Here is a 7,929-nt window from a genome sequence, read left to right as displayed (position 1 = left end):
ATGCGATTCTTCAGCCTCGCAGGGCTGTTCGTAGTCACGCTGGCGACTCACGGCCAGGCGGAGGTCAACCAGACCTTCCACAATCCAATCTTGCCAGGTTGGAACTCCGATCCCAGTTGCACATTCGTCAAAGAGCTAGATAATACCTTTTTCTGTACGACGTCGTCTTTCTTGGCCTTCCCTGGTGTGCCCGTCTACGCGAGCAAAGACTTAGTCAACTGGAAGCATGCGAGCAACGCTTTGACGAAGGCGGATCAGCTGCCGGAACTGTACAGAAACTCGGGCCAGTCAGAGGGCATATGGGCTTCAACTATCAGATATCATGAGGGAACCTTCTACCTGATCACATCATACGTCTCGTGGTTTGAAGGCTGGGGGCCGAAGATTCTCTTGTTCACGACCAAGGAACCGTACGACGACTCCGCTTGGACTGGTCCCCTTCACATCGAGAATCCGGCAAACGACATCGATCCAGACATCTTTTGGGATTCTGGCAAGGTGTATATGTCCGTTGCTGCGGGAATCTACATTAGCGAGATTGATCTCACGACAGGCTCTGCGACGGAACCACTCAAGGTCTGGAATGGAACTGGAGACCGTAATCCGGAAGGACCTCATTTGTACAGCAAAGATGGCTACTATTACCTCTTGATCGGAGAGGGCGGTACAGAGACAAATCACTCCGTCACTATTGCTCGCGGAAAGGAGATCGGAGGGCCTTACGAAGGTTTTGAAGGTAATCCGATCCTCACTGCCAAAAACACAGACGAGTATTTCCAGACGGTTGGACATGCCGACCTGTTCCAGGATGCGTCTGGAAACTGGTGGGGCGTTGCTCTTGCCACTAGATCTGGACCAGCATGGGAGATCTATCCTATGGGGCGAGAGACAGTCCTTTTCGCCGTCACTTGGGACGAGGGCGAGTGGCCAGTCTTGGACAGGGTGCGAGGCACGATGACTGGACCACTACCTCCAACAAACAAGAATATCCTAGGGGATGGACATTGGGCAGACGAGCCCGATGTTGTCGACTTCGCACCTGGCTCAGATATCCCCAGGCACTTCGTCTTCTGGCGCCCTCCCAAAGAGTCCCTATTTGCCATTTCTCCCGATGGACATCCGAATACACTTGAAATATCGCCTTCGCCCGTCAATCTTTTGGGGACACCAGACTTCAATCCTCAAGAGGATGGCCTCGGCTTCATCGCACGCAAACAGAGTGCCACGTTGTTCAACTACACCGTCGATGTTGACTTCAAGCCGGAGGTAGAAGAGGAAGAGGCAGGCGTCACAGTGTTCCTGACCCAGGTTCAGCACATTGATCTTGGAATCGTCAATATGCCAGGTTGCTCCAACACAACTTTGATTCCGCACTTTAGATTCCGTGTCGAAGCATCTGGAAAGCCCAGCATCACCGTGCCAGAGGAGGTAGTTCTCCCAGTTCCAAAAGCCTGGCGGTCTGATCCGGTGCGTCTATTCGCCTCGGCTGTTAGCGACTCTGAATACGTTTTCGGAGCTGCTCCAATCTCTAAGCCCGAAGAGTACGTTCAAATCGGATCTGCAAGCGGTTTGATCGTCTCTGGAGGTAGCGGTCCATTCACTGGTGAGTACAGCTGCTTCTGGTTCGAATTTTCACGGTTGCTATACTTATCCTTTTTACTACAGGCACAATCGTCGGAGCATATGCGACGAACAATGGCGGAGAGGGCAAGACACCGGCGTACTTCAGCCGATGGAGATACACTCAGGTTGCGCAGAAGATAGACAATGACGAAGTTGTACCAGTCAACTGAGTCTAGTAAGCCAAGTCAAGTCAGTCAAAAGGCCAGCAATTGCATAATCTAGCCTACTATTTCTAGTTCTACATAGCAGCGCCTTAGATGTAGTCTTATTAGATACATAGGCTAAGGTACTGTTGTAACTAGCTCTCATATTGAGCTTTAATTACTACTGGTTATTGTTCTGCTATTGCTGGTCGTAACTATCTTTCGACAACATATAACGGACGGTAAGCCTTTGATTATACAAAGAGTTGTGCTATTTGGGCGATAGTGGATCAGACTGCATCAGTCGGAGCCGAAACTGGACCGACAGCTGCCGCTCGGCCCCCACTAACTCGGCGCTGCCAAATCACCATCACGTCATGATTGGTGTCACGTCATACACCATAACCAACTCCTCTTCATTACATAGGTAGGGACGGAACTCTTCATAGACATCACCGGATCTCAACTGATAACGCAGTCTGAACAGAGCATCAGGTAAAATGCCGAGCGTTGACACATCAATCTACCCGAACGCCACAGGTGCAGCCGCCCAACTCGTCGCCAAGCATTCAGACGAACATGCACTGAAACTCTACGCTGGCTGGTTCTGCCCATTTGTGCAGCGCACGTGGATTGTGCTGCATGAGAAGCAAATTCCATACCAGTACATCGAGATCAACCCTTACAAGGAAGACCCAGAATTCCTCAGATTGAACCCGCGTGGGCTCGTTCCGACTCTGGCTGTCCCGGTTGACGTTAAGGGCAACGAGCAGAAGCCGCTGTACGACAGCACGGTTCTCTGCGAGTACCTAGAAGAGGCTTATGCGGGCAACAACTACGGACCGCATCTTCTCCCGGAGGAGCCTTACGAACGGGCGAGATGCCGATTGTGGATCGATCACATCAACTCGCGCATTGTGCCAGCCTTCTACAAGTTCATCCAGCATACTCCTAAGAAGGAGTTCACCATCGACGAAGCCCGCAGCGAGTTCCTGGGTCATCTCAAAACTTTCGCTAAGGAGCTTGACCCTGAAGGCCCTTGGTTCTTAGGGAAGACGTTTGGTCTCGTCGACATTATGCTGGCACCATGGGCGATGCGTTTGTTTCTGTTTGACCACTACAAGCCCGGTGGGCTTGGACTGCCACACGAAGGAAAGGGTGGCGAAGATGATGCGGTTTGGAAGCGCTGGCGCCAATGGTATGATGCTGTTGAAGGGAAACAAACCATCAAAGACACGCTGAGCGACAGAGACGCCTACATTGATGTGTACAAGCGGTATGCAGAGGACAAGACAAATTCAGAAGTAGGACAGGCAACCAGAGGTGGTAAGAGAATGCCTTAGACAACCAACTCAGAGGCATGGCTTATCAACTCGAAACCCCTGTCAGTCGCCGTTGTCGGAACGGACCATGTTCATACACAATGAATCATGCATCGAACTATAGTCTCTATGCCGGCCCGGTCTAAGTGATATTCGTGACTAAACAACAACAGAGCAATCCCTTCCTTTACTGAATTCGTCACGGAAGGATCGAGATAAGCCTTGGATCCTGCTGCTGCGCCGCTTGCAGTATCTCAGATCCGAGTCAACTGACAACGGGAGATACTTCCAGATACTCGTCGGTCTCGTCTCCCGGTCGTGCCCAGCACCAACGGAGGCGCTACCGGCCACACCCAAACGCCAACCTACCCCACACTGAAGACCATCGGATTTAGGGGCCGATTGGTTTTGGGGGTCTAGATCTCAGCTCAGCGTTTGGCATCATGCTGCATGCACCCCTATCTTGTGATACGAAGACCCAAGACAGATGGGCTATCTTACCCCGCGTTAAAGAGCGGGGTATCGATAAGCTGGCAGCCCAACTACCGCCCTGTTCAAGGCTCGAGTTTCCTGGATCAGTCAGTATACGCATTGGGTACCGGCGGACGTGTAAGAGAAGGGGGGGTAGTGATCATGTGTTCGTAATGGATGAGGAGTTCCGAATCGGATGGCTGGGTTGTCAGGTTGTCACGATACACTTTATGATAAAGAAGGCGCACCTTCTTTGAACCAAGAAGTTGCAAGTCTAGTCAGTATACCCAAATCATCAGCGAGAGTTTGTCTTTGAGATGTCTTCCCGCGCACCACTTATCAACACATGGACTCGTTCCAACCGCCATGCCTCTATTGCCTTCTCAAGGAGACCAGTCTTGACCCCTATGAGGGTAAGGCATGCCTCTGCCACTTCTCTAGTTGCTGAGAAGACGCTCTCCCCAAGCAAGCCCGCCACACTATCAGCTCTTCCAACACCAGTCCTTTTGAGATCACTGCTGGTCTCTGCGATATCCTCTAAGCCATACCTCCTCGGCCCATCTCTATCAGTTCTCTCCTTCCTCACAAGACCAAACAGAAGCCTCCTGTTTGATGTCGACCGAAATCCCGTACTACACTCCGTCCTGAAAACGCTCTTCTACAGACAATTCTGTGCAGGAGAGTCACCAGCAGAGACAAAGGACACTATGCGGCATCTGAGATTTATGGGCTTCCGTGGCACAATTCTCACATATGCGAAAGAGACTGTTTTTGATCACAAGACCGGCACCGAGCATGGCCTCGGTATCGATGCGGAAAAGGACACAAAGTCAGGGAACTGCTCCAACATTGAAGTATGGAGGAAAGGAGCGTTGGAGACGGTGGATTTGCTTGGCGAGGGTGATCAGCTGGCGTTAAAGTGAGTCCCTACCACCTTCTGGATTTTACTTTCCCGAAACAGCCCGCTAACATCGCGAAAACAGACTTACTGGCGGTGGACCGAGAGTGACGGCCGCTTTTGCAGCAGACGAGCTTCCTCCCCAGCAAATGATGGATGCTCTTGACGAGGTCTCTATCCGCTGCAAGGAGAGGGGTATCCGTCTCCTGCTCGACGCCGAATCTCAAAAGTTCCAGTGGGGCATCTTCAGAGCTGGTCTCGAACTGATGCGCAAGTACAACCGCGACGGCTACGCAACCATCTACCAGACCTACCAAGCATACCTGAAGAGCACCCCGGCGACCCTCGCCAAGCATCTTGAGCTCGCCAACAACGAAGGCTTCACCCTTGGCTTGAAGCTCGTCAGAGGCGCCTACATCGGCTCGGACGAGCGATCCCTGATCCACGATACCAAGCAGGACACAGATGACGCCTACAACATGATTGCCCAGGGAGCCCTCAGGCGGCAGATTGGGGAATACGGTGCACCGGGAGGCAAGCCGTTCCCGTCCCTGAACCTGTTCCTCGCCAGCCACAACAAGCACAGCGTCGTCACGGCCCACAAGCTGCACCAACAAAGAATGAAGGATGGTCTCCCGACGGTGCCGGTCGGTTTCGCGCAGCTCCAGGGCATGTCGGATGAAGTCAGCTTTGCGTTGCTGCAGCTGAAGAACGGCCAGGACCCGTCGCCGCAGGTGTGGAAGTGCTCGACGTGGGGGACCATGGGAGAGTGCGTGGCGTATCTTTTGCGGAGAGCGGTGGAGAACAGGGATGCGGTTTCGAGGACGGTGGACGAGTATGCCGCGCTCAAGGCGGAGCTGGGCAGACGGTTGCGATCTAGATCGTTCCGGTCTCGGCCTGTTGGCTAGAGATAAAAAGATATGTCCCTCTTTTTTCGTTAATCGGAGATTTTTGACAGATCAAGTGGATCACTGTTGCCTTGTGACTATCTTTGGAATGCTATCTTTGAATTGTGTAGCACGACCGGGAGTGCTCCCGTTGCTTCTCCACTTCCCCCACATCCTTGAGCCGGGAGGCTCCCGAGTGTGTTGCCTCTGGTGAGGGGAAGTTAGGGTGGCTTGTGATAGTCGTGAACGACAAAACTCAAATCTCGATGCGTAGGCGAGGATTTGAAGTTTGACCCTTGCATTTTGTTATTACTGTGACTCTGGTCAAACTGCTCGCTGAGCCATCGTCAATCACAAATTTGGCACAGCAACTACCGACAATCATGGCGGAATTGAAAGACGTCACCCTTTGCATCTTGGGCTGCGGTAAGTCTAAATCACCAAGAAGCGGTATACCAGTCACTGATGTAGATACATTAGGGAATCTTGGAATTCCAATTCTCAAGGCGCTGTTTGACGCCTCAAAAAGCGAGAATTACACGCTCCCCATCACCAAGTTCATTGCTTGTGTCCGAAGTGAGCAATCAGAGAGTGCTCTGAAGGGCAGATTCCCCGATGCGGGAGACAAACTCAAGGTCACGAGGGGTGACAACATTGCCGCCTTGAGAGCATCTCAAGTCGTCATTCTTGGTGTAGACCCCGGCGACGTGGAGTCCGTTCTTTCCCAGCCGGGCACAGCGGATGCATTGAAGGACAAGCTCCTTATCAGTGTTGCTGCTGGGTGGACGAGAGGGAAGCTGGAGTCGACTCTGTACGGAAGCGAGACAACGGCCGATAACACCGAGGGTCGAGCCTGGGTTGTGCGAACCCTTCCCAACATTGCCGCCATGGTCTCTCAGTCTCTCACCGCAATCGAGATCTCGGACCCTCCGGTCCCAGCCCCCTACATGGAGCTCACGGAGGCCATTTTTGAAAAGATTGGAAAGGCGGTGAAGATTGCTCCCAAGTTGATGAACGCTACGACGGCTGTTGGAGGGTCAACGCCCGCTTTCTGGGGCGTCATTTGTGACGCGATGATTGATGCTGCGGTTGCGGTGGGCGTGCCTAGAAACCTGGCTTCTACCATGATCTTTCAATCCATGCTTGGAAGCGCAACTTTGATGCAGAATGGCCTTCATCCGTCTTTGCTTAGAGACCAGGGCACTTCACCTGAAGGATGCACGATTGGAGGCCTGATGGTTTTGGAGGAAGGGGCGGTTAGAGGTCACATCGGCAAGGCACTGAGAGAGGCTGTCACCATAGCTCGATTGATGGAGACGACGCCTCATCTCAACGACACAAGGCGTTCATAGAGATATAGAATCAATGCTAAACAAACATTTCTTTTGACCATTTACTTTGGTTATTTCCTGCTCAACGCATAGCCGAGAGATGAAGCCGTCTAGCCCAAATAGCAGCCATGGCATCGACTTTTCATCGACATCTCATCAACCTGGATTGGTCCAGCAGTCTCGTGTAGCCAAGAAATGCACATTCTATTGTACCATTGAACCTATCCAATTTTGGAAAAAGGACCTGAACTCTAAGTTGGCCACGCAGCCAATACTGAATGCAGGAATGATCCTGATGCACCGCATGACTATCGTCGACGGCACATGCTCCTTCGTTTTCGCAACCCGGTTGGAGAATGGCATCTTTCCCTGCCTCTCATAATAGTCCAACGCGATCAAGTGTATTGGAGACGCCACCAGCTGAGACATCACCGGCACGGTCAACTGCGTGATAGTCGCCTTGGCATGTGGAGAAGCCGTCACGCTGTCCGGGATACCAGCCGATACCCACGTCGGGAGCGTAAACGACCCAAAGATCGTCACGGCATCTCTCACCAGGAATGTCGCCGTCGCGGCCCTCGGGAGCACTCGCGGCGTTGTCGACACAGCCGTCGCCCCGGAAGCAGCGGCGGACCCAAAGATCTCAGCGAAGCGGAGGTCCTTCCACACGCCGAGGGGTACGTTGACGAGGAACGTGGACGCGAAGGTCGCCGTGCTCACGGCTGCGGCTCCGTCGTACCTCTCCGCCAGCGTCGTTGCGGCGTTTGCTGTGACGTACGTCGCTGCGTACAGGGTCCAGACTATGCCCAGCGGCTTGCCCAGGAAGAAGGCCCGTGGGTGGCGGAGGGCGGACGATAGCTGCGAGCGGAGACCTCGGATGAGGGGCCGTCCGGTCGAGGTTCTCTCCACCACCGCCCTTGCTTTTTGTTAGTCAAAGGTTTCAGGGTCCGTGATCTATGTGTCTTACCGATCTAGTATCGTGACGGCCGGGGAGATCAGAATTGCGGAGAAGGCCCCGGCTGTGAGGTCCCCTGTCAACTGACCCAGGAGAGGGCAAGGGTCGTGTGCCGCGCCCTTCTTGGCCTCTGTGTGTCATTGGCCGAGATTCTGACGTTCGCAGGTCGAATATGCTTCAGGCGGTTCATCTCACGGGACGTGGGCAATGTGCTACTTATCTGCGAACACCTCTACGGATCCGCATTTCATGATATCGATACTCTAGGTCTATCAAGCAACACCAACAAGACCATTCAA

The 7,929-nt window shown here is 53.1% G+C and overlaps 5 protein-coding genes across 5 annotated transcripts; 4 read left to right on the top strand and 1 right to left on the bottom strand.

Moving 5' to 3' along the window:
- On the top strand, positions 1-1,793 carry CGGC5_v009897 (Non-reducing end alpha-L-arabinofuranosidase BoGH43A; the record flags this gene model as incomplete). The annotated part of the gene is made up of 2 exons (XM_032025544.1): positions 1-1,603; positions 1,666-1,793. 2 exons carry the CDS (start codon positions 1-3, stop codon positions 1,791-1,793), a joined length of 1,731 nt encoding a protein of 576 aa, XP_031877975.1.
- A 473-nt stretch (positions 1,794-2,266) lies between these two features.
- On the top strand, positions 2,267-3,193 carry GSTO1 (Glutathione S-transferase omega-1; the record flags this gene model as incomplete). Its single annotated transcript, XM_032025543.1, has 2 exons — positions 2,267-3,092; positions 3,156-3,193. The coding sequence occupies 2 exons, from the start codon at positions 2,267-2,269 to the stop codon at positions 3,191-3,193; spliced, it is 864 nt and encodes a 287-aa protein (XP_031877974.1).
- Positions 3,194-4,266: 1,073 nt separating this feature from the next.
- Positions 4,267-5,365, top strand: CGGC5_v009895 (putative proline dehydrogenase; the record flags this gene model as incomplete). The annotated part of the gene is made up of 2 exons (XM_032025542.1): positions 4,267-4,478; positions 4,543-5,365. 2 exons carry the CDS (start codon positions 4,267-4,269, stop codon positions 5,363-5,365), a joined length of 1,035 nt encoding a protein of 344 aa, XP_031877977.1.
- Positions 5,366-5,727: 362 nt separating this feature from the next.
- Positions 5,728-6,696, top strand: P5CR-3 (Pyrroline-5-carboxylate reductase; the record flags this gene model as incomplete). Its single annotated transcript, XM_032025541.1, has 2 exons — positions 5,728-5,770; positions 5,825-6,696. 2 exons carry the CDS (start codon positions 5,728-5,730, stop codon positions 6,694-6,696), a joined length of 915 nt encoding a protein of 304 aa, XP_031877976.1.
- A 183-nt stretch (positions 6,697-6,879) lies between these two features.
- On the bottom strand, positions 6,880-7,876 carry CGGC5_v009893 (uncharacterized protein; the record flags this gene model as incomplete). The annotated part of the gene is made up of 3 exons (XM_032025540.2): positions 6,880-7,591; positions 7,643-7,760; positions 7,861-7,876. The coding sequence occupies 3 exons, from the start codon at positions 7,874-7,876 to the stop codon at positions 6,880-6,882; spliced, it is 846 nt and encodes a 281-aa protein (XP_031877885.2).
- Between the last annotated feature and the right edge of the window lie 53 nt (positions 7,877-7,929).

Source organism: Colletotrichum fructicola (assembly GCF_000319635.2).
Source record: "Colletotrichum fructicola Nara gc5 chromosome Unknown KSG_Nara_v1_contig05, whole genome shotgun sequence".
Lineage (NCBI taxonomy): Eukaryota > Fungi > Ascomycota > Sordariomycetes > Glomerellales > Glomerellaceae > Colletotrichum > Colletotrichum fructicola.
The sequence above is the reverse complement of the archived record's forward strand: the minus strand, read 5'-3'. Positions and strand labels throughout refer to the sequence as shown.